Source organism: Asterias amurensis, chromosome 14, assembly GCF_032118995.1.
Source record: "Asterias amurensis chromosome 14, ASM3211899v1".
Lineage (NCBI taxonomy): Eukaryota > Metazoa > Echinodermata > Asteroidea > Forcipulatida > Asteriidae > Asterias > Asterias amurensis.
In genome coordinates this window covers 18,032,299-18,059,890 of record NC_092661.1, presented here as the reverse complement: position 1 = coordinate 18,059,890, position 27,592 = coordinate 18,032,299, and the positions used below count along the sequence as shown (strand labels likewise).

At 36.9% G+C, this 27,592-nt stretch overlaps 1 protein-coding gene across 3 annotated transcripts in view; it reads right to left on the bottom strand.

Annotated features, from left to right (window-relative positions):
* LOC139947382 (uncharacterized) overlaps nucleotides 1-27,076 on the bottom strand; it is a 99,790-nt gene extending 72,714 nt beyond the window's left edge. For all 3 annotated transcript variants that reach the window (XR_011787347.1, XR_011787348.1, XM_071945288.1), the window contains exons 1-2: nucleotides 26,272-27,076; nucleotides 24,197-24,384 (exon numbers count right to left, since the gene is read on the bottom strand). Coding sequence is in view for 1 of the 3 variants with exons in the window: in XM_071945288.1 (XP_071801389.1) it covers nucleotides 24,197-24,384; nucleotides 26,272-26,357 (274 nt within the window). In the remaining 2 variants the exon portion in view is untranslated. The remainder of the gene's footprint in view (nucleotides 1-24,196; nucleotides 24,385-26,271) is intronic.
* Nucleotides 27,077-27,592: the final 516 nt, after the last annotated feature.

Genomic DNA, 27,592 nt, shown 5'->3' with positions numbered 1-27,592 from the left:
AGTGAAGCTTTAAATGGCACATGCTATCCTGGATTAATGGTACATCTATGCCTATGTCTTGATCACTGCATCATCATGTGTTGTACAGAATTACCTTAGCAACATCTTTAGCCATAGCAGTAGCTGCCAATGCGCCTTATTTTTGACCGCACGAGGGCGCTATAAATAGTATTTTTATCACTTCCGGGGGTATACGCGCCCGCCCTGCACAGATTAATAGGCGTTCTGTCAATGTTGTTGCGCCGTAGTTTCAATTTGCTTTAGAGGTGGATTATAACAGCTCCTTTAAAAGTCTTATTGTCTGTGATGGATTAGATGTCTGTGGTGGTAATGTGTTCCAATCTTTAATAACATTTTTGGGTATGAATGAATATACGCCCGGAAGTGATTGAGAGCGCCCTTACGCGGTCAAAAATATGGCCCATTCAGATATGGTCTTAGCATAGTATCCATGTCGGTTTCGCGTACAGCAATTTTGGACAACTTGGGACAGATTTTCCTGGGGGTTAGAGTTGAAGGCCAGATGGTTGGACAATAATGAGAGAGGCAGTCAGCCGACATTTCTAGCTGACTCTGCTTGATTGATCGACCATCGGTCCGTCTCCCAATTCTTCACCCTTCAGTAATAATATGCCTCAAATACTGGTGACAATACCTACATAATTCAGCCAATTAAAAAGGAAGTAATAAACAGGTTTAAAGGTACAACACTTCAAATCAAAGATGGGTCATTACTGATTTCAATGAAAAACAGTGCCTTTGTTCATAACCAATCGTTGTATAAGACTGCAAAGCCCAGTCTCACACAGCGAAAAAAAACAACCCAAAAAACATCAAAGCGATACAGAAACATAGTATTTTCTCTCAGAACCAACCATTTATTTTCATTGGTTGGTGATTTTAGAAGAAAACTTAATGGACCTACAATAAGAAACTGTATACACTTATATTTTGCACAAAGACTGAAGAGTTAATTGAAAATGGCTCAGCAACTGGTTGTTTCACTTGATGGTGTGATTTCTTGTTTTCTCCAGTTCTTTCTTTCTTTTGTTTCAATGGTAAAAACCACAGAGCAGAACATTCATATGTGATGCATCTCTTCATAAAAACAAAGTTCCTACCACTGAAAATTTAACTCAAAATGACTGGGAAACGAAACTTGATGCTGTTATTTCTAAAGCAGAGAAGCTAAATTAGAGATACCTCCTGATTCGTGTAGAGTATACATTAAGCATTCACAGTATTAGTGTCATTTCACCTAAGACCTTTAAAATAAGCAGGTGCGTACACCTATAAATAGTCCCATACATATTAAACCATCCTACTTTTCGTTATGATTGTTGCAGCACTACTATTCCGTGTACTTTTATATGATTAATGGCAGCTTGGCTGTAAACTAATAATGAGCCAAAACTGTAGAAATCATTACAAGCATAATGGATTTGAGTGAAACCCAATGATGCAAAAAGTCATGGTGTCTGGGGTTGTGATGGGCTGCAGTGGGCAATCCAATACCAGGCACATGAATTCTTTATTGCCGCTAATGAGAGGGTAATTTATCATCTGGTTTTGCAGTTACCACTGGAAGTAGACAGACACACTGTTTTCAATTTCCCCGACACCTGACCTATATTTTCAGTCCCCGGTTTTTTTCTTCTGCCAATCTAATTAGGCAATGCTCCCATGGGTAAATTTAAGAGTTGTTGCACTATTTTTTAATGAGTAAACAATTTTGTTTTTTTCCCGAAGAATACATTTCGAGTCTGATTCCAATCCTTGACCTACAAAGCGATGAGAGGTTACATTTTGTACAAAGCCAGCATTCATCATTATATTGACTGCATAGTAAATAATACATGATTAAATTTTAAAAGAATGATTTTCTTATTTCAGAGACCACATCTTTCAAATACATCTATTTTCTTACAACTTTACTTAGTACAGTGGAGAAATTCTGGACAAATTTAAAAGTTGGAAATTTGTTTGCAATGGTAAGTGGACACGTGTTAGGCACAAATTTGAAATCTCCCCAGATAGACGTTATTGTCTTCTGGTCTTGATTTTGGACCAATGTTTGAACAAGTCTGCATGTGTGACAAGCCCTTTCAATTAAACAAAAATCCCACAAGTTTCCTTCATCAACCCCCTTGAATCAACTAATTATCAAGACTTAGTGCAGAAAATTATGTTATCTAGAAGATTCTCATAGCACAGGACAAACAAGTTGTACAGAAGCAAGCATCCACTGCAAATGTCCATCAGCCAAGTTCACAGATCAATTGTCTATATACTGCCTGGTACCCAGCAAATGTTTTTAAGCATGGATACCACTTCATACCAGCCATTGGTTGACAAATGGTCGTTATGAGAACTTAGCCATTGCAGACCATCCATTGCACACGCATTGCTGTGTGGTGCAAGATACGCTTGGTCATGTTGCCAGCCTGACAGCAGTGGCAATGCCCGCCTATGAAAGACAGACTGCACACATGTACCTGAGGCATATAACATTATTTGTCAGCAAAAACTGCTTTATTTTATTTCAAAATCTTCAAAACTTTTATTTCATTGTCATTATAAAATGATGGAAGGCAGAAGGGCGGAACTTCAGAGTCAACTTGCCAGAGTTGGGGATTCTTAAAAGGCAAAACTGAAAATAAAAGTGTTTTTTTTTTCTAAACTTGGAATTCCACCAGAAGTTGGAGGAATTTCATGCCTGTCAGTATTAGCCTATGGGGAACATCTTTGATGTACATTAAGTGTGACAACACCTCACAATTTTGAAGCTCATTGGAAAAATGTTGGGGAAAATGTCTTAATGTGAATAAAAAATCAAGTGCACCTAAAGTTCTTGGGATGAATGGCCTACAGGGCAAGTTCTTTAGAGCAGTGACATACACAACATGTACATGTGGCACATCAACTAATTCCCTGAACTTCCAACGGATCCTGTAATGTTATAATCATCGGGTCGTTGTATGCACCCACAAGACTTACTTCAAATGAAGCATGTACAATCCTACCAGAACAATGACAGTCGCTGGACAGATGAAAGCAGTATTTTGGTTGAAGTGGAAGGGCAAAGGGATTTAAGTAGAAATGCTTTTGGTTGCTGTGGGGGAAACCAAGAAGCATGGGGAGGTGGGAGGAGTGAGATATTGAGACAATCAGTCAAGGTCACTGCCACTGTGATAGCTCCCCAATAGCAGTCATTATAGACTTGGTTCCAAATCTGCGATCGTGGCTTTTAGTCTACCCAAAGCATTATTGCCTGAAATAGCACTGACTTGTAGCTTAACCTCCGTCATTAGCCTACGATCACAAGATTGCGAGTTGGGGCATCTGCTAACTAATCTGTGGTGGCATTTCGTGGCTGATGCAGAGGAACTCCCGCGATTTCAGACTTGAAACCAAGTCTATGGTCAGTACTACATGTGTCTTGCATCTATCTGAGGGTAACTCCCCTAAGGTCATAATGGAAGGTCAAGGGTATGGCAACAACACCATGGGTAGAAAGGACAAATAAGGAGGGACGTCAGAAATCACTGTGATAAATATTGCAGAAATATGGCAAGATCACAAGATGCCTAAAACTGGCCTCCATCAGAGCATGCGGATGTTTCTTGGAAGAGGCAAGGACGATGCCTGAAGGACTGATAACAAAACTAAATCATATTGTTCTTTAACCCTGATGTAACAGTCAGTTAAAAATTGAGCCAAAAAAAATTGAGAATATTTCTCACATCATAATGTTTTCAACAATAAGAATGTGGTTTTGAAGAGAGTGTCCTTGAAATGGTAAGAAGGCTGATCCAAAAGTTATTACAAGCCATATACAAATTAAATAAATAATTCCTCACCATAAGAAGACTGGCACAAATCATAAGTTATAACCAAGCAATATCAGGAATCCAAAGTACGTTCACATTACTGCAATTTCTATAGACTTCAATTATTCAAACAAGGAACGCTAGAGTGCAGTACCACTGATTCTGTTGTCCTCTATAAAGACTATCTACATGTACAAGAACCCTGAAGAAGAAAAAAAATCAGAATCCTAATCAAAAGCAAGACGTGAAAAGTACTGTATATGCCAGAGGAGCAATGATTTTCGAATTTGACCAATTCTGAACGGGAAACCTGTGTAGAACTTTTGATTTTGTGGTACATATTACTCGCAATTCACACACTGTTTTCCTGCACCTAAAATGTAAAAAGTTGGAAGATCACATTTCTTTGCCTAAATGTATGACAATATCATTTGAAGCTAGGATTCAATGGGCTGTACTTACTACCTTTATTAATCATTCAATGATTACATACAACACTGACAGTTCATTTTATCTTAATGGATTAACTCAAGATTAAGCCCTCAACCACTCTAGGATTAGGCACAAATAGAAAGGGAAAGTGAAGAGATTAAACAAAACAAACATTAATTGTTGTCAATTAGATCTCCCATTAAGGCGTATTACTCTCTAGATACAGCAGCTGATTGCTTTAACTGTGACCATACTTTGAAGCCGCTAACCTGTTTAGTTCAACCAGCCAGATGCACCTCACACAATTGAATTCATATTAGGTACTTAATCTGCTATTGATTTTCTCAGGTGCAGTCTGGTTAGGTCTGTGGTAGAATGCCAAGGCTAGAATCAGTACTATTTTAACATGATTAGAGAAGCATGAAGGAACACCATGGTAGAACCATCCCGCTGGGGAATGCTCACTTAGGATACGCTGTATACTGAAGGGGAGGCTTGCTACACAGAAAGCTTGTTGGTACGCTATACGTATGATGTACATGTGCATGTACAGTATGCTGTGGACCTGCCCTAAACAGGCAAACCGTTTTAATGGTGTACCAAGAATCAGCAATGCCAGAATGGTTTTGTAAATACTGTCACCTTCTCTCGTCTTGTGTATTTCAAGTTCCAAAAGGGCAGCACTGAATGTGTTGTGTTTGCAGAAATGTCTTTCTGACTCATTCATTTGTACTGCACTTGGAGCCTCGCATAAATCAGACTTAAGAGTTTGATGGAAGACGGATCCTGCTCACTCTCAGCAAGCTTTCAGTGCCTGACATTCGTATAATTTACAGTTTTACGAAACAGCAATTGAATCCTTGTAAAAAAGTATAGGTGGTATTGACAGAAGAATTCATACAATGTATTAACCATAGCTATTGTTGCAGTTATTGTTATACTTGTTGAACAAAGAATAATATTGACTAGTAGAGTGGAAATTGAACCTGTAACCACCATATTAACATGCGAGCTGTCTAGGAGCCCTAATGAATGATGGTGGTCTCCCTATTTATTGCTATGGGATATAATTTGATATCAATGCTATAAAACAGTCCTATGGGTAAACTTCTTAAAAGGATGCCCCTTCTTTGAGTCAAGAAGACTATAGATCTCTCCCCTGATATTTTCCATATTCACATCATGTGAATCTCTGAAACAGACATTCACATTTCATCAACAACAACAAATCCAAGAGCTCACTGCGATTGACAAGTTCATGTATTTGATAATTTGGGGTGAATAGCATAAGATGCCTTCAGGTTGTTCACACCGTGTGAGACAGATGAAATTTGACATGTTTCCCTATTGAGAAGATTAAGCTGTCTTAACTTTACTCTTATGGATCGGAGGAGAATGTTTGAGCTGTTCCTTCAAGGCTTTGTAAACAATTCTTTTTTTCTTGTCAAAATACCAGTTGTTGATACCAACAGCAACAGACATTTCTCATGAGCATGTGTACCTCAACTGTCATGTGTATAACACCAAGGCTGATTCTTCAAATGAAAATTTCCAGTTTGCATGGACAACATATTTTTAAGCGCTACCAAATGAAACTTTTGATTATTTTTCATAGATATAAATACAATATGTGAAATAATGTTATATTAATTGGTATGAAATTATAAACGATGCTTAATTTTATCAAGTAATAAAAACCGTAAGCTTCTAGACCATTCATCATCAACTGATAAATAACTTTCAAAACACCATTTACATCCGATTTATCAATTCATCTTTGTTTACAGCGTGTACTGTAGATGCATGGCAAATCCATTATTCAACCCACATTCTTCAATGGAGTCTTCCAATGACCCTAACCTTGACTTTCCCAAGTTCCCTGATCTCTAGGGCAAACGGGCTTATCCACTCACAAAGATTATACAAAATGCTAAGCCAAGAACAGCCCGCCACAACCAAAATTGGATTTCTCTGGAGGCCTAAGCTGAAGCGTTGTTGCAATTTAATTTGCCCCGAAACAGCCAATAAATTGAGTTTGCATTCCCAGTGAGATGGGTAATTTCGCTCGGTTGGTTGCCACTGCAAACGAGCACTCTAGAGAAGTTCACATGACTGAAGGAAAAGTGCCAAATGTTACACCTCGTGGGTTGGGCTTGGGTTAACACTCATCTGGTGAATTCAGAGAGACAAAAATGGAAATGCTGACATGAAAGACAAATATTTAGTCTGGTTAAAGGAACACGTTGCCTTGGATCGGACGAGTTGGTCTATGAAAAGCGTTTGAAACCATTTTGTTATGAAATGTATATTGTTAGAAAGATGTTTTAAAAGTAGAATATAATGATCCGCAGAAGTATCACTCAAAATTGCACGGTTTTCATTTTACGTCGCGAACTAACACGGTTGGCCATTTATGGCAGTCAAATTTTTGACCCCCATAAATGGCCGACCGTGTTTGTCGACAGGGTAAAACGAAAACCGTGCAATTTCGAGGCATGTTTGTGTAGATCATTGTATTCTACTTTTACAACATCTTTCTAACCATACCGATTTATAACAAACGGTTACATAGCGCTTTTCAAAGACCAACTCGACCGATCCAAGGCAACGTGTTCCTTTAAGAGTGAACGGCCAAATAGATCTTAATTTCGAACAGCAAATTAGATCTTGAAAAGTACTTAAAAATACTCTATTTTTAGTTTGTTGTTCTGTGCCTTTAAATGAAATGTAATTTTTTGATGTACACTTGAATTAGCAAAAGTTGCTGAATAAGATTAAACTCAAATGGTTTGTTTCATTTTTAAAATTACCTTTTTTAAATAAACCTCAAGAACTGAAATGCCTAGATGCATAGTTGGTCATCTTCTCTACAAAATACCACTTTATGAGTTATGTTAACAAGAAAATTGTTTACCTTTCAAGTAATTCAATTGCAACCATTTATTTACGTTTTGCTTAAAATTGATAGTGAATTTATCTATACAAATCTTGGATAAGGCAAGTTGAGAAACAGAGGAAGACAATATTACAGGGATGTTATAGGCTGTTGGGAAAAAAAAGAAGAACTTTGAGCGCAAAGCGCGAAACATGCGAGCACGAAAACTTGCGCACATGAAGCCTAATTGTAAACATCTATCTTTAGTTTTTAAAAGCCATACTCTGCAATCTGGGGCGTTATTATATGGTTATATCTCCATTTCTTTTAGAATTTGATTTGAACGGAGGAATCCATGACATTAATAGTTGAGTTGATTGTGTGCAGATTATGAGAATACGCTACTTTATCACCAGCGTAAAATTAAATGTGCCATAACCAACTGTAACCATTAATAAAAAACTGGGGGAAAATAAAAATGCCCATTTTGCTTTTTTTTTTACAACAGATTTAACCAGGTCAAAATAGAATATTACTCACAACCTGAACTCTGTTGACACAATGGCTGAATCCCTTGTCCACAATGGCCAGGAGCCATTTCCCCAGGGGGCAGTTTGGGTACCTGATTTACTGGGCCCCTAGTTTAGGTTTAGATACTTTGACCCAGGGTTATACCTTATTATTTGTCACCTGCAAACAGTGGTTTTTGTACCCTTGCCCGTGTTTGATTCCACGTGTAACTGTGGAATGAGTAAGCAAGGCCATGAAGAAGAGTTCAGACCATGTTCAAATTTTGTTGCTTATGCCATCCAAATACAAGAGAATCCTTAATACTATCATATTAATGTACACTTGATGTACCATGGTTTCCACGAAAACTATATCTAATCGGAGATGTACAATTGTACAATTGTCCAAACTAATTTAGGCTGTACATTTTCATTAAGTATCTAAAACAGCAAGTCAATACTTTCTAAATTGAAAAAACTTGTGGTTGGGGAATGGTCACTGGTAGTTTTTAAATCACGTATAATTCCTTTTTAACATAATTCTCCTATTAAGTGTCAACATGTCAATTTGAGTCTTTTTAACTACTGTCATGTAATTTTTAAAGTTGAATAGAGAGTTGAATAGAAAAACCTAAATGATTTGAAATTGAATTGAATATATGGAGATATATGTTGCACAAAAGTGGATCCTTGTGCAGCTGCCATGAAAATGTAGTAGTTTCTGTGACTGTATTTGTTCAATCAATACATGTAGCTACGCAGCCTACTTTGTGTATTAGTTTTACATACACAGACCCATATCATAGAACCTCACCTAACTGTCCAGACAACTAAACTATTAGGTTGCTGACACCTCTATAGAGAAAGTGTCGAGACCAGAGCATCCAAGGTAAGATTTTTTTACAAATGTTCACCCCCTGAAATTGTCAATGCTTAATCAGATGGTTGTTCAAGCGAAACATGTACCAAGGTACATGAACAACCAGCATGCTGGGGGAAAATGTGCGAGTGTGAATTGTGCTTAATAAAAAGTAACTGCAACAGGGAAGTATGCACAAAATGTATTAAAATGCATCAGCTTAGATTTATAAATTGTGATAATGACTAGAGAAATAGACTTTTAGTGTGTTTTAGCTTAGCTTGGCAGTAATTTCTTTATCTTTTTGGAAAATGTTTTTAATAAACTGAACCCATTTTCTTATTGTATCCACATACACATATTGGCAGCAGGTTCCGAGTGGAATTTTCTTGTGTTTTCAAATCAAAGTATTTCATCAATTGAATTCCAGGAAAAATTGGACTACCAGATCTAGGAGCAATTCCTACTTTTCCACCACTACACATTAATAGTTTTTGTCTGTTAAACTATTGTATGTAGATCCTGACAATCAGGCAGCTTTCAAAGTTAGATTAGTGTACAAATAATGCCGTAATGGTTGACTAAAATAACTGAAAACGCCAGTATGACGCCTTCCTATAATTGTAATTACAATAACATGTGTTAACATGTAATGTATAGTACAGGACAAATATACTCCAAATCTTTTACAACTCATTAATACTTATGATGGAGGTTCTGCCTGACTTGGCAACTTGGAATTGCATGCAGTTTTAAATATAGCTTTTCCCTGTTATTTTCACCAAAAAGCAGCCTACTTCACTTTTTTGCCTAAGTATTTAGTTGAAAGTTGAAAGTTGAAATTTTCATTAATTTTCCCTTTGAGTCTCTTGAATTTATACAGCATTATTTTCAATTAAACTTTATACATTTTATTTTAGCCATGCAAAATCAGCATTTAATTTAGCAGAGTAGGCACAACTGGAGACTTCTGCAAAAAACTGCAGAGAATTTGAATGCTGTTTTAGTAGAATGTCATAATTTAATTGCTATCTTTTTTTAATCCCATGACGACAAAGAACATTCATCTTGCACTTTAAGTGAAATTTAAATATTGTTTTGAGGAGCTTTTCAATTTCAAAAGAAATAGAATAATGCTATGTTTCAACCGCTGATTTGCTGAAAATAACCGGGAAAACCTATCGCAGCTTTTACTGAATAATAGTAATACAACTGGAAATGTTATTTCCCTTTGATCTTTCAAGGCTGAAATATGCCTCAAGTGACGAGTACCAATGAGTTTTTGCCCTAACTTTGACTGTATTAAGACTGTATACTCAATACTCCCCCCCGAGTCCTGTAAAAAATACCACAGGAATATCAATTGGATGGGATTTGAACCTACAACCTTTGCCATGCAAGAGCAGTTGTCTTACCACTAGACTGCCGAGCTAGCCCGGTTGTACACTTAAAACACAAGTCTAAACAACTTCTGACCTTGCACAATATGTGTAGATCAGGAAGGATCAAAATCAGTATACAAACAAAAATGGCTTCAGAATGAATGGGAAATATGAGAAGGTAAGATGAGCTTTAAAGCTACAACTGTATGAACTTCAAAGTTATTTTGCTGCGCTATAATACCTGGTCATATCTGGCAATTGGTATAATATTTCCAAATGCTTTTTCTTGTGGGCTGCTTAAAAAGCTCTACACAGCCTTTACACCTCAGAACTTTGTTAATTTGTGGAGTCAAATTATGATGTCCGACAAACCAAACTCATATCAACACGCTGTACATGTCTACCCCGTTTGTTTTTGACATGGAATCCCTATCGACTTTCACTCTAACACCTGTTCTTTGTCACCAAGCCATCCCTAGTTTCCTGCTTAAGCAAAGGCAAATTGCACAGCCAGTAAAAGGCCCTCCCAGATGCTTTACCGATGAAGGCATTTGCGCATGTATATGTTCCCACCGAATTTAGTCTTGAGGCGCGGATGGATGGCCTTGGCGACACTTTGAGATAAGATCAGCTACGATGACATTTTAAGACATTCAAAGGATCTGTCTTAATGCTCTTGAAGTGTAATGACTCCACTTTTATGTTCTTTTTTTTTAGTTAATAGAAGCATAATAGAAGTAACATGGTGGCCTAAATTGGTTTGCTCATCACATTGCAAGAGCATCAAAATGGGTAGCGGTTAGATGTTCGACAAGTGCAGCTTCACTCTGCAAAGCACTGCAAACATGCCAAACACAAAATGCACAATACACCAATGCACAGCAGCAGTTTCTTCACATTTTGTAAAGGGATTTAAACATGTCAGATACGAAATGTTATTGTATTACTCTTATGTCCAATTTTTATTTTTTATTTTTTAACCTGGCCCAACAGAGCAGCATCAGTGTCAGTTATGTGCATTTATTAACTGCACCATTCTGGCATTTCTGCTGACAAACACACTCAATCACAGCCAACAATAGTGCAGTATTCAAGTTGACAAAAGGGAGAACTTATGTAACTCCCATCACCCAGGGGATAAGCTTTTGTCATGGTAAGTTTGCGTGTCTTTCCCCAATAGTAAACAAGCGCAGAGTGGTCCTCACTTGGCTCTCGTAAGAGTGGGATTTTTGATGGAGGGCCCTTCAAAAAGTCACTACCTGTGCTTGTGTTGGGTTTTGTAAAGACCTATGAAAGAATTGTGATAGCTCGTATTGGAATGTAGATTTGTGAAGAAAGTATGACCATGAAATGTTTTGCAATCTTATTTTACTTTTAGAAATAACTATGTGTGTGGACTGCACATGTACATAACCATTTGGAAAAATGTAATATTTCATAAACAACCACATTTAAATGACAGCAGGAAACCAATTTCCTATATGTTTAAAGCAGGCCTATATGATGACACTAAAGCTCAACTGTCCATTTAGAAATTTGAAGAAAAAATTCTTACCCAAACACTTTTATAATAACCTGATTCAATTCCTAAAATCTGGGCCCAAATTCATAGAGCTGCTTAAGCACAAAAAGTACCTCATAGGCGAAATTGTCTGCTTAAGCAGCTCTCCAAAATGGTTCCCAATCTCTTGAATGGTACAAGAAAATTAATTGTTTTAATTTCATTTCTATTCACTGTTAGAATTCAACCTCTCTTTAAGGCTCATGTTCACTTCTTTAAAAGGAAATTTCCAAGCCCACATTTCCTGCATTGTACACAGCAGATTCAGCAGATGTCAGTTGTCTCGGAAACACATCTGGCAAAAACAGTTGAATACTTCTTGCCACCGAGTTGGAAAATTGGAAGCTAACACTCCCCGCTAAAGGAACTAGTTTCATCTTTTCCCCTTGAGTCTGGCAAAAGAAGGCATATATAAGTACAGTTAACTTTCAACCGTTTGGTGGTGTTTTTTTTAAAGCCATTGGACCCTTTCGGTACAGAAAAAAAAAAAAAGTTCACAGATTTACAAATAACTTACAGGGTTTACAGAAGGTAGTGGTGACATACTTCTCTTGAAATATTATTCCATGTAATGCTTTACTTTTTGAGAAAAATGTAAAACAATATCAATTCTCGTTAACGAGAATTACGGATTTATTTTAAACACATGTCATGACACGGCGAAACGCGCGGATACAAGGGTGGGTTTTCCCGTTATTTTCTCCCGACTCCGATGACCGATTAAGCCCAAATTTTCACAGGTTTGTTATTTGATATAGAAGTTGTGATACACGAAGTGTGGGCCTTGGACAATACTGTTTACCGAAACGGTCCAATGGGTTTAAGTCAAGGAACAGAAGCTATGCCTTTTGTCCAACATAAAGTCCAAAAGATTTAACTAAATAATTATCTATTACAAATTGTGAGACAACTGTTTGATTTTGAGTTTGAATGTTGGAATTAGTGTCAAATGTTTACTCGCTTTGAGAAAATATAACAGATAAAAATGTCAAATTATTTACAAGTAAAACAGTCGACATCTACCGTCACGTAGCCTTCGTTCAAGCAGCGCCCTGCAACTGACTGTCCCCCACACCAGTCACTCTTGGGGAGATCGGTCCTTTTAACATGCTGCTCCCAAACTCTGGAACAATCTACCCCTTGAAACTCGTCAGTCTTCTTCATTGACTGTATTTAAATCCTGCTTAAAAACCCATCTGTTTTCCTCACGTTTTTGTGATTAATTTGTTGTTCTTTTCTTTTTGTTAGTGCGCCATGAGCGTCAGTCATGGCAGATACCGGCGCCTTTAAAATTTTCATTATTATTATTTTAACTGGTTCTGTTTACAAGTGAATGAGCCTCCTTGTTTATTTGTTTACATCTGTTGATAAACAATCATTACAAAATTTGATTCAAAAACTAAAACTTAATATGAGAAACTTTTTTTGTCTTTCCCTTTTGTTTCATTAAAGGAAAACAATTCCTCAAAAAGCATCAAAAAAGATTCTCAAGCAATAATACTGCAGGTTGGCACGAAAGTGTTCAACACCCCTTGTTATGATTTACCTAAACTTCTGTGTTTGTGTCTGGAAAATACCTTCAATTCAGTTAGTGTCAAGTTCCACAATCCAACTTTACAATGAATTTGATCCTTATCTAAATGCACCCCGGGCACATTTCACTCAGCTGTTGACTGGTAAACACAATTTTGTGACTAACTATAGCATACAAATGTGTTAAGTCAAATAAGTTTTCATTTACTTAGATCAAGAAAATTTCATGGTGTGTGTGCGCATTAAAGACAGTGGACACTATTGGTAATTGTCAAAGACCAGTCTTCTCACTTGCTGTATCTCAACATACATGTATGCATAAAATAACAAACCTGTGAAAATTTGAGCTCAATCAGTTGTCAAAGTCAGAGATAACAATGAAAGAAAAAACACCCTTGTCATACGAAGTTGTATGCGTTTAAATGGTTGATTTCGAGACCTCACATTCTAAACTTAAGGTCTCGAAATCAAATTCGTGGAAAATTACTTCTTTCTCGAAAACTACGTCACTTCAGAGGGAGCTGTTTCTCACAATGTTTTATACTATCAACCCCTCCCAATCACTCATAATCAAGAAAGATGTTATGCTAATAATTATTTTGAGTAATTACCAATAGTGTCCACTGCCTTTAGCAATTGATTTAAATTGTTGCATCGTTCAACTGCATACAAGACCAACAGGCAAGTTATATGCTTTTTGCTTTGCTTACAAAACAAAGTTGTGATAAATATAGAAACAGTGTTTATGGCCAGAGGCATAATGAAACAGGCCCATGCAAACCTCGCTATTCTGAAAAATGGCTGTTTCAGTATACAGGATCTATTGAGACATTTTGCAAGTGCTAGACACCACAGGAGATAATAAAGCTATTCTGCAATGTAGGAATGAGTTGCATCATGTACTATACAGATCTTTTTTTAGCTCGTTGAGAATTTTGTCAGCTGTTGTGTAAGTTTAGTATGTAGAATATATCAACTAGCAATGCATGCATACTATGTACATTGATAACAGGGTAAGAGTTTTTTACAAATTCTAGAAATAATTATTTTTATAATGTACTCATGAAATACGCAACAGTTGTCAGTATTTTGATAATCAAGTTGACAGTGTCAAGCACCAATGTGATAACAGTTTGATTGTTTTCATAATCATTGTTGCATTTTATTTTTAATTTGGCAACAGCTGGTTAGTGTGGAAACATTCCAAGTTCACTTGTACGACCCAGCAATATGCAGATATCTCAAAATGAAGGTGCGATGTTAAATGACGTGTTTAATTTGCATGTCTCGACATGCCCCATAATAGCAAACTCACAGTATCCTTTTAATGTATAATCAACAGTTTGGGGAAAGGCTTACAATTTTGAGCTATAATAAATAAAAACAGGAACAGTGTAAACCAATGAAGACTAAAAAATGGTGCTCATTAGATGTTATTGACTAAAAACACAAAAATTGTGTTTAATATATTTTAATGGTTAGCTTTTGATCATGTTGGTTCAAGTGTTTTGATCGAAGGATTTATTTAATTGTATTCAAGTACCAACACAGAGGAACTTTCATGCTAAACATTTTTTGAAGGGGCTGTTTGGTCACGATCAGAGCAGGTATGTGGCTGTAAGCTTGGGCGATATCGATTTATTTTATTCACGATATATCGCCGACAATATATCGCGATATTCGATATAATCGCGATTAATTAAATTTGACATCATCAGTCTTCAAGCATAAGAGAGGTGTTCTAATGACCTATTCTTCTGGTTTTACTCCAAATCTATGGGGTGCATGATGTCTCACCTAGAAAATACATCCCGATATTGCGATATTTAATCGATATCTCGATATATCGCGATATATCACGATATATCGCGATATATTGATATTTCGATAAAAACCAAATCAATCCGATATCAAAATCGTTTCCAAGTTAGTATCGCGATATTCGATAATATCGTGATATCGCCCAAGCTTATGTGGCTGTACATGGAATTATGAACTCTAACTCAGTTACTGCTTGCCTGCTCCCCCCCTCCTCTGTATCATATCTATGGAGAGTGCTCCGCACATTTGTAGTAACTGGGTGAGCGTTTATAATTCCATGTACTGCTAGAGGCCTGCTTTGACCACGACAACAGAGCCCCTGTTATGTTGTTTTATAATCTTTTTGTAAGAAACAAGCCCCTTTTCAAACTTAACACAAGGTTCAATTTTTTTACAATTTCATGAAATAAGCTAGGTTTGAAATCAGTATCTGCTGTCTTTGTCAGCAAATTTGTCCAAATAATGTCATTAGTTCATTCACTTTTCTGCGCTTTTCCATTATTTATCTCACTACCACCTGACCTACTTTTTGCGATTATCAGCAATAAATCAAATTTGACTTTCATAAAGCATGACCTACTTTCTATTCTGTTCATGTTTCTTTTACTGATCTGCCTTGATGATAATGATAATATTGATACTGAAAGGTCTAGAGTGGGTCAGGTTCCCTGTGGCTGTGAGTCTCCAGAGTCTATTGAGATATCATTGCACAGCTTGCTTAGTGGGGTGGGAAGCCACTCCAATCAACAAAGACGCAAAAACTTGTTTTAAAAGTAGAGGAAACTTACTCACTGCAGTATTTTATGAGCAGTGTGGACACCAGTTCATGACATTCTAGCGCCCAATATTGTTGCTTGAATAATGTATGTTTTAAGGTGTTTAACGTCCAAATAAACAAAAAAAGGAGCAGAAAACATAAAACAAAGTGCAAAAAACAGTCAGTTTCAGTCCTTTAAAGCTAATGGACTGTACTTTTTGAGATAAGGGCCTAATTAAAGAAGTGATGAGATTTGCTTGCATACATGTACTACCAGAGTTTCATACGCAGTTTGCTCGGTTTAGATAATGAGAAATGGGCTGTGCCATTCAAGAAAATGGAAAAAAAAAAGTCCTTAGTATTCAATATGTGTGTAATTAGCAAGATACGATCGGTGATAACCATCGCAGGTTCCGTTGTAAATGGATCATTTACATGTATATGAGATCCTAGAGGTGTTCTGCACGTCACCAAATCCCTTGAAGTCATATTCTTTGTGTCCTTGGGTGAAGAGAAATCCATCAACACAAAAAGTGCAACGATGTTTTTCTGCCGTGCTATAACTGAGTTAATATAATATGTATGTTTCAAATTTACAGCAATTTTGTCATGATACTAATGATCTGTTAACCTGTTACAAACTTTTCTGCAATGAAGCTGGATCATTTTGAGTTTTTTGATCAACTTACAATACACAAGCGATTGATATGCACTCGTTCATCAAAAGAGGTTTGAAAACAGAATAGCCACAGAAATTACAGGTTTGCAGTATAAATTTAATTTAAAAGCCAATTATTTTTTTTATTTTTTTGTCACTGTGTGAATTTCATTTGAGAAACAACATCACATACATCAGTGCTCAGTGTTTTATGTTTCACTCTGGTTCGAAATACTTACAATCACAACGTTTTTCTGCTCAAACAATCACTTCAGTTCAGTTTATAAAAGTCAGGTCACCACTTCCCCCAAGCTAACCACTGATTTAACAATGACTAGATTAAACCGTTACTGAATCACAACTTCTTGATTTGTGCAATTAATATAGAAGGTTAAAGGAACATGTTGCCTCGGATCGGACGAGTTGGCAGTATAAAAAGCGCTTGTAACAGTTTGTTATAAATTGCATTTATGGTTGTAGTAGAAAACAACGATCCATACAAATTTGTCTCGAAATTGCGTGGTTTTCCTTTTGCTGTGCGAACTAACACGGTCGACCATTTATGGGATTCAAAACCATAAGTGGCCGGCCATGTTAGTTTGACAGGAAGATCATTTATACACAAACAAACAAACAAACAAACAAACAAACAAACAAACAAACAAACAAACAAACAAACAAACAAACAAACAAACAAACAAACAAACAAACAAACAAACCAGTAACCAGAGGGTTTCCCCTTTTTCATATTTTAAAACAGTGATGCTTTTCAGCAATAGCAAAACCACTTGGACACTGTGGTTTTCATATGACGATTTTCACCACTGAACACATTGAAGACAATCTGCTAAACTTTGTATGATTCCTGTGATGCAACATAACAAGATGACTTGCAATGTGATATAGCCAAAGTTCATTGCATCAGTACTAATTACAGCTTCACCCTCTTTACGACAAACACACCCACGATTCCAGCTACTTCTGTACATCCTCTCTCCTGGGTAAAATAATGACTTGCACTGTGAAAAACCCATCATCATCATAACAATCTCCAACCTTGTGTGTGAAAAACTAGATCCAAAGCAGCATGGATATGCCAGGAAAACACAGTGTACCACCTATCTACCCTAGACCTGTTTTTATCAGTATTTCCATTTGCTGGGTCTTGGTTTTTTTTTTATACTACACTGTACTTGATACCACCCATGTCAATGGACACATAGGCCTTACATACTGGCGAAATAAAGAAGTTGAGTTGACTATGAATTTTGTAATTATCAAAAAGTGGATAAAAGAGGCAAATCAATTTTTTCACAAATTGTTGATGGAAATTTGAGGGCGACTCAATACAAATTTTTACACATCAAATGAATCAACTTCACTTATTTTCAGTAAAAGCCTGCATGTCAATTCATATTTTGGAAAACTTTTTGATTATTTCAGATACCTTTATAAGAGTTACAAACATTGGACAAACTGCCAACATGATTGATGCAAAGTGAGATTTTATTGCTTTTTGTTTCCTGTCATATCCTTAACTTATTTTTTTCAATGATAATGTTCTCAAGTGATCTAATTATGTCAAAAATAATTATTCATAAATACCTCAGACAGATTGGCTATTCCTATTGGTGGAGAGCGCGTCACGTGGGTGTGTATAAAACTTTGTTTATGACCAGTAAAAAGTGTTGAAACATGGGCGTGACACAAAGCTTGCACCTGTGATTATAAGAGTTTCTTCATTCCTATTGGTCGAGAGCAACGGCTGGAACAGTTGTGCCACGCACAGCATTCCCTTAAAAAGAGCGGTTTACCCGAGGGCGGCGCAGGGCCTTACCATTTCATAGCTGGAGGGGTTTTGTGTTGAAAAAAATCATTGAACAATTATACATTTTGCATTTATTTTACTTTTTGACCCAAAGTGTTGATGTTTTTTTACGAAATGTTATTTATGAATGGGAATCAAAGTGTGTTGAATCGGTTTTCAACTAGTGGTTTAAACTAGCTGAGGCCTGGTTCTTGATAATTTACCTCAACTTCGTCTCGGTAAAATTATCAAGAACCAGGCCTCGTTGGGATTAAACCACTAGTTGAAAACCTCTTCACCACACATTGATTCCCTTATTAAAAACCAAAGCAATGTGAGACAATGCCCCAAAACAACTACAATACATTTGTACCATACTGCTAAGCTACAAAATGAACATTCTGCGAGGGACCCAAGCTTGTTTTGGAAGCAGTGATGTGTGAGACCTGACGCCTTCATAGTAGAATGAGATCCCATTGGTGTATGATGTCATTGATTGGCAACTAAGAATCTTTCTTTATTAATACATGTAGTAGCTGCAGGACAAACTGCCTTGCCTGGGGATTTTCTACACCCATACTACATTTAATATCCAACAGCGCCTCCGGGGTTTTATTAAAACGTAGAAAGAAACAGAACCAAAGTAGCGTTGAAAATAGAAAATGTGTGGATAGCATTTAAGTAAGTCTTTAGGTAAGATGGGGAGTAACTCCATTTGGCATTAATAACCATGGAGGAGCGAGCACTCAAGGGCCAACTATAAGATGGAGTTTTGAGATGTTTTTCCCCAGGGGTGCGGAGCAGTAATAGCATAACATCCTAGGAGGGCCCTGAGGGGCTAAGGTCAAGGCTAGGACTTGAATAGAAAGATGCTGCAGATGGCTGGCAGGCTCAGATTAACAAAACAGCAGTGCTGTACCATGGCTGTACCATCAACGACAAGAGGACGATCCAATGTATTAAATGTAAACACTGAGATTATGTACTCAAGTCCTCAACATGAATTGTCGTGGGGACTGAGCATTCTTTAATTTTGTCTTAAAGGGCGTTTAATTAATTGAATGCTTCAATTATGCATGCACAGTATGCTCGTCCAGTTACTATTTTGATCACAACAAAAGGCCCATTCGGGTATGGTTTATGTTTTCTTGCCTCGTCCGGGAATGTCTTGTGTAACTGTAAAAACTACCTAATTAAATTATCCGGCTAAAGTGCAAGAGATTTTAATGCTAATTTATACTGCTTGATAAATAGCCACCTTCACAAGGTCTACAGTCTGCTTTGCTTTGAATTTAAATTTGTGGATGGTTTGGAGTTATTTCCATCTGAGGGTTTTTTTATTTCACAGAATTTGGTCCTCATTTTACAGGGTGGCCCTAGGTTTGCTGCAGAGTAGCTTTGATATGAAGAGCAAAATGGCAATTTAAAAAAACACTAGGTGGTAGCAGACATATCAGGTAAATTTTCATAGCTTTTTACGTAGTTCCGAAAATGTGTGTACATTTTCCAGAACGAATTTACCGTGTAGGCCTACATATAGGTCTTCTGCCACCTAAATTATAGCATCTCAAAAAGTCTTCCAATGCTATTAATATTAACTGCTAAAAGCAGAGCCCAATTTCTGCTTAAAAGCAGAAAAGTAGAAAAAATTAACACAGTTTTATGCTTACATGTACCAGCCAAAATATCATGTCATGACTTGTACGATGCTTATTTTTGCTCAGTAGGAAATGTTTACTTTTAAGCAATGGTTTCTTCTTTAGGCAGCTCTTTGAACTTGGGCCCAGAGCTCAGCCATCTGCTCTGATAAACATGTTAGCATGACACAGCAATAAACCATCACCATCAGCACTCAAACTCTAAAGTGTTATTCATAAACTAATTACACGGGAAAATCCATATGAACCAGCTCATTCCAATCTACCAACTTGAGACAGTTTGCAGCCAAATTACATGAAAAAAATAACAAATATAAAATTTTGAAATGTCCGCACCAAGCGAACATCTGAAACTCATCCATGACAATGGGACATGTTTTAGATGGTAACAGTTAACAAAATAGTTGATTGCATGTAGCCTTATGAGAGCGAGTGCCACTTCAAGGATACCGTAAATAAAAGGATTCCTGATGCCAGACAATGAAGTCAGTCTCCATTTATTGCATGAAATGAAATAGTCCGCTAATAGTTCTTCTACAATTGGTCCACCCCATGCCCTAAATACCAATGTCCAGTCATACTGTAAAAGGCCACTAACAACTCAACGGGGACACACATTGGGTTGTTTTTCTAACGTGCAGACAACCTCTCCCCATTCATTCACCCACCCAGCCAGACTTAGTTTTTTTTTTGCCTGAAACCTTTTTTTTGTGGAGGTGGAGAAAAAGAAAATGCCAACAATAAATTAACTCTTTCTCTGCTTTTGAGAGTCTTTTGTCTGTACTTAACTCAAAGCAAAGAATTGGGCACACAAAAGAAATCCTGCTAGGTTGTTGAGAGAAAATCCTTGGGGGCTGGGGCACAATCTAAGGGTATTTTAAATCTCTCTCAAGGGAGGAGGTAAAGAGGATTGGACAAATAATAACCAATTCAGGTTAAGAGTAGATTTACAGTGTGCTATTATGTGGGGTATAATATGGCATAGCAATGCAACATGTTCTGCTTTTGTGAATAGTGAGATATATTGACTGGCATTTAACAAGAAGAAAATCAATCTCAACAGTTGGATATTGTTATTATTCTTTGAAGAAAAAGAAAATACTGGGGTTTATTTATTTCAATTGTTCATACATAAGCTGCATAAGATCCCAAAATGACTACACAAGGTGGGTTCAAACCAAAAAAGGAGACACACTTTCCTAGGAAAGAAAACAGTTGATCTTAGAGCTTGTTTCAATGGCATCTTGGGAACCCAGTACTTCTAAGTGATTGTTTATACACAAGATGTATCTAAGCTTAGATGTAGGCCTGTCTTGTGTTCCTTGTGACAATTTCTTTTTCTTCCTTCGTAATGCGACATGTGCTTGATGTACACACTACACAGTACTAATAATCAAGTTCATTACTTTGAGTAAAACATTCACAGTTCAGACTGAATAAGGGTGAACCCTTCATCTGTGATTGCCAAAATATAAGTTTTATAATTTCACATACATCGTTAGCCAGTTTAATCTCAACTTTCCATCATATAGAAAGAGGCACAAAATATCAGTAATTCTGCAGGCCATATAGTGTGAAATACGAATGGAGTGCGACACTGTAAACTGCTGTCAAGCAAGTACTTTACAAAGGCTCGATATCCCAACACACTACACACAGTTTGTGCATGAATTAGGTGTGAACTTTTAACCTTGTTGTGCATAACACTCATGATGACAAGACCCAGCAATAAATAGTTTAAAGGGCAGTACCAGCAGCATATTGAAAATATTAATAGATGCTACAAACTACATTTAAAAATCTATCAAATAAAATAACCAAGATCTTGATGGCGCCTCATAAATTTTAATTTTTATGTTATGTTATGTTAATAAGACATTAATTCATTAGTTCATGTTCTGGAGAAAACAAATGTGTGTGCATCCATAACTTTGTAGGGCCTAACACGTACACATCTCTTTTACTTTTGTATCATGGAGCTGGGGTTCGGACAGATCTATTTAGGCACACAACAAAACACAATTAACCTGACAGCGAAAGGGGAAAACCCTGTTTTTTAACTTCACTGAACATATGCTACCTTAATAACAGTGACACTTAAAGGTGAACATCTGTAACTGTTAACAGTTATATTTGTATCGCAATGTACGCACACTATGCAGGCTGCATACTACACTGTACAAAGAAATTGCTTTAGATGTCCAAAAATTCAAGAAGGATCTAGAACTTATATTCATATGGGCGGCTAATATTTATCTTATAATACAGGATAGTTTCAGCAGGCCAGTTATATCAACATTTTATTTTGCTGCAGTCTGTAGCTTTACACAAGAACAATCTAGGGATCACATTTCTGCCTGCAGTTTTTCAAAACAATGCAGTTGAACCAGACTATCATTACATTAAATGACTGAAGACTGAAATTATCTTACCTGTATAGACTGAAATTATCTTACATGTAAATGAGATTTTAAATAAGTTCTGACATTCTAAGAAGGTCACTAAAAATTAATAAAAATTATCATCACCACGAACATAAATATTAAAAAATATTTTGTGATGCATTATTTTTTAGAGGCAATACATTTCTTTGGGTGGCATTTAAGCTCTTGCTTTAATTTGGAAACTTTACCAATAGGTTCCACAGTTCCAAAACTCTGACCAAAATTTAACACAAAACATGTTTTCATGCTTGGCATTAAACAAAAGAAACAATTCGATTTAAAAACAAAAACAAAAAAACAACAAGGCTAACTTGTTAATTTCCCCTCTCCTTGGTTTGATAATTTTAAATTCCTCTTTCTGAACTGTTACCCAGTTGCTGAAAAACAGGGCCTTGTACTGAAATTAGAGGATTCATCACATAACAAACAATGTACTTAAAAAAATCTCTTTACAGCCAAGTTCTTTTCTCTATCTCCATTGACCAATGGTTATAGGCCTTGTGTATGCATAACAGGCCCACAACTCATTCTACAACTGAACAGAAGAGCCTCCTCTTGTGCAGTACGTTTACATGTTACTTAGAAACGGCTGGGATGTTTGGAAACATATTCCTACATGCAAACAATAAGGAGCTAATCGAGTGGCAAGTAGGTTTGGAAGATTCTAACTGATGTTAGTTTGGGTGCAATCACTATAGAGGCTTCATGGCCAACATAATGAGCAAACAGGGTGCATTGGGGTGCTATGCTATATAAAGTGTGCCTTCTATGTCTTTTAAAAAACCTTTGCCTAACATTTTATACCATGGTGGCTTGTCAAACAAGAAGTTTCATAGAAATTATTATTCTACCTACACAAAAATATGAACGTTATTTTGTGGAAGTGAAAGGAAGGAGCAAAGCTCGTTTGTTTTTGATACAAATAACCGGTATGCATAAAAACATTACGGGGCATCCCTCAATGGCAGCAGTGCAGCACAAACTCAGACCAATGAACCGAAAATCCTTTCCCACTTTCAAGGTACAAAAGGTTGGTTAATGGAAGCACAAGCCTCCATTAATGGGCCGTCCTGTACACTGCCACTGGCAACAAACTGGAGTTGAAAAAGACAGGGATTAAGAGAACTATGTACGTCTCATTTATGGGAGCCGAGCAGTGATTGTTGGCAACAAAATAGGCAGGATAATAAAAGCTGGCTTCCAAGGTACGACATGCTAGAGGTACTATACATTGTGAAGACTGTTGCTGTGTGTGTACAAAACTACAAGGAGTCAGTCTAAGAGCACAAGCAGCTCAAGCCCAAAGAGACCGATAATGTACTGGCTGTTTTGTAAACAAGAACAGAAAACAAGTAAACAACCTGGTATTTTGAACTTCAGCCACGACAGGAAATCAGACAGTGGTATCCTATGGGAAACTATAGGCTCCAGTTTAAGGGCTCTGTAAACTTTAAGCAGTTAGAGTGGCCTCCGTCCACTTTGGATTGTTTAAATATGCAATCATCGCTTCAACTCATTACAACTTCTGTAATGTGCTCACCAGGGCCCAATTTTATAGAGCTGCTAAGCACAAAAATTTGCTAGGCATGAAATTTTTGCCTTGATAAAAACAGGATTATCAGCCAAATTTCAATGTGATTTTCAGGAAGCAAACAACTGCTGAATACCAGTAAAAGGCAATGCAATAAATGGAAATTTGGTTGGTAATCCTGTTTTTATCAAGGCAAAAATTTCATGCCAAGCAAATTTTTGTGCTTAGCAGCTCTATGAAAGCGGCCCCTGTTTGGATGGCTGTCCAAAGAAGGTAACATGGACAGTCATGCATCCCTTGAGTTTTTAAAGACTTTACTTTAAAACAGAAGTAGGAAAGCTAGCGGAAGTTTGAATTAAGTTGGCGTCATACACATTTCTTCATGCCAGTTGGTCACATTGATTGAAAATCACTCAAATTAACTTCCACAATTCCAATAGTAGGGCTATCCTTTATAAACAGGGGGGGGGGGAATGTTGGCATCTTTTTTGTCTTTGCATTTGTAAACAAAAGAGAAACCCTTAAAAGTTATAACTTACCACTAAAGTAACTCTTGCTCCTTAAGTAGCTGACACTGAGTCTAAGGATTGATAATTTGTCCAACTTGCTAATGGTATCTGCGTCAAACGGTAAAAGGCTGGCAAGACGATCCAACTCGGCATTCAGACGATCACGGTGGCGTTTGCTGGGATTAGATTTTATTTCTCCATTGGGCTGCCCTGGGTTCCTAAAAATTAAATAACAATATCATAGTTATAACCAGTTTGACAATTGTTGTTCGGTGTTGTACTCATTTGAAAAAGAGAGTTTCGTGTCAAGACAAACTAAATGATTTGTGAGGTCTCGATAGTTGTTCAATAATAATAGACTGCAAATTAAAATGAGTTTAAATGTTTACTGCCTGTCGAGTGATCCTTGTTAGATTCAGGATGAGTTGAATTTATGAAACCAAGATTACTTGACAGGATACACACAAACAACATACAACACTTCGCTTTTGCAATTCGAATGAAGCATGATTCGGGCTTAATTACTGTAGGGGACAGATTTGCTCACACAGACTGTCTATTTCTCTAACGAAAGCAATTTCAATCTTAGACAGATTTACATTTAAAAACTTACAGTTTGAAGGTTATGATAGTAGAAAGCTTCCCTTGAAATTTTACTTACCGAGGTGCTGTAGTTATTGAGAAATGAGTAAAACAAATAATTTTCGTCTCAGTTTTAGCATGTAAAAACGTATTAACCAGTATGTAATGATTATGGTACAATACCATAAAAACATAACTGGTGTATGGGATCTCACTAAGACAAACATTATTTTGAGGCTTGTTTTACTCATTTCTCAAACACTACAGAACCTCGGTTAGTAACATTTGAAGGGAAGCTTTACACTATCATATTTCTTCAAACCCTGTATTAAGTTTAATCTAAATCTGTGGACACACTCCCAATCACTGTACAACTTAAATCACTGCAGTTCACTACTTCATTCATCGATCAAACCAAAGGACATCACTTTTCTAACAGTGCAACCAATTTGAGCTTCCATAGAATCAAAACGTATGTTGTTTAGTTCTATGCAATGTACTCATCTACATTATGGTAAACTTCTCAATACATGTTATTTTTAACAGTGTCAATTTGCTTTCTTGTCTGTCCGTCTGTCTCTCTGTCTTTCTGTTGTAATGATCGTCCGCCTGTCTCATCTTGTCTTGTTTGCCATCATCACAAACTCGGCAACAGTATAATGGGAGATGCCTCCATTTGTTTTTGTGTTTTTATGTTTATACGTATTTTTTTAAAATAAGGCATTCCATTGTATTTTACAAAATAAACCTAGAATTGTAAAATGGACGTCAATGTGGTTTTAAATTATTGGAAAACCAATGATGGAACACTATAAATATGAAATTACATACTGCACAAACATTTATCAATAATTTATGGAATAATTAGTCCGATTTTGAGTTAAAACTATCATATGCTAAAATTTAAAGACACAGACACTATTGTTGGTAATTGTCAAAGTCACTTGGTTTAGCATCTCAACATTCATAAAATAACAAACCTGTGAAAATTTGAGCTAAATTGGTTGTCAAAGTGGCGAGATAATAATGAAAGAAAAACCAACCTCGTCACACAAGGCTGGGTGATTTCTAGTTGCGATAGTGTAACCCTCCTGTCGACGGCGAAGGAGGGTTACGCTATCCCATCTAGGTGCTTTCAGATGCTTTCGAGACCTCACAAATCTAATTCTAAGGTCTCAAAATCAAATCCATGGAAATTTACCTCTTTCTCTACTTCAGAGAGAGCCGTTTCTCACAATGTTTTATACTATGAACATCTCTCCATTTACTCGCTACCACATACATGAAGTAAGAAGTAAGGTTTTATGCTAATAATTATTTTGAGTAATAAATTACCAATACAATAGTGTCCACTACCTTTAAAACCAATCCTTTTTAGAAAGGAGTTTACAAAACTACTACTAGGTAGGCTTATCCGTCCATTTCAATTTATGAAGTTAAGCACACTTGTCTCCTGCTTTCATATATAAAAGTCAGACACTCCTGTGTAAAATCATGCACCTCAAAATGTATTCTATACCAACCTTTTAACAGGCCTCCTACGCCTTTTGCCAGCATACATTTTTTGTGAAATCCCATCCACTGGGTCCGAGTAAGAGGAAGACATCATTTTTTTTTCCAGAAGAAATCAAAACAAACAGAAATGGAGTCTGGTACAAAAACAGAATTATTCCACCAACATCTAAAATCGTGAGTGAAAAGAGTTTACAAAAGCAACTCAAACTTGCTCTCCTGTCCTATGCTCGCCCCCTCTCAAGACAATCGTGTAGTCAGTTGTAATGGATGACTCAATCAACAGCCAACTTCACATAACATTTAAAAACACAAATCAAAAGCGACCAAAATTCGACAGTGTGTTCAACTTTCGAGATATCAAGGTGCCCAAAATAACATCCAGGGTTCCAGTTCGATATAACCAAAGATATGACAGAGCCAGAGTGCGGTTCAAAGTCCGTGAAATACGAAGACAACCTGAAGTTGTTTTGAGACCCCGGTGATCTGCACGTGCACCGTGCACGCAATGGAAGAACGCAACGGTGTGTTTTCCTAACTTCACGGCGCTGTGTATCAAAACATTGGACCACCACACAGTTGTCGTAAGTCGGGAAAAGTTGTGTCAGTCCCAAGAGCAGGCCAACTGCATTTCGACTCAGACTTGCGATTTATAACATCGTCACCCAGACGAGTAGATGACTGAGTATCCAGTATGACACATCGTAGCTATCCATGTTCAAATGGATATCCGGATAACTTCTTGAAGAATGTAAAATACTGCAGGATACAATTGGGTTTAGCGTCCGAGAATAAAACAGACCATGCCCCACTGATTTGTTATTCACCACACCACCACCACACATCGGTTTGGGACGGCGGCCGGACGATCTGGGTTGACCGGTATCAGACGCACGGTGGCGCTCGTCGAGTTTTATGGTGGGCGATTATGCGAACCAAAAAATCCAACCCTTCCACTTATGTAACTCAAGAGACCAGAACACCATTGGTTCTCATAAACAGCGCTAATACTGTTTTCCGGACAGTACACCTACTTATTAAAACAAACAAAAATTAAGAAAATATTTACCCCAAAAGTAACATAAAGAAATGTAATTGATAGTGGCTTTTAAAACTTAAAAGTTTTGAGAAACAGAAAACAGCAATAATGTTGTATAAAAACATTAGTAAAATCAATTAAATTGCAATACAAACAAGTTTCACCAGGACAGCTTTTTAATAAAAAGGACACTTTTAACCATGAACCACTCATCCAAGGAGCTGCTAAATAAGTCAGTCTCTAATTTCAAGACCAGTACCATAGAAAATAAATCAATATATGAGGCTTAGTGT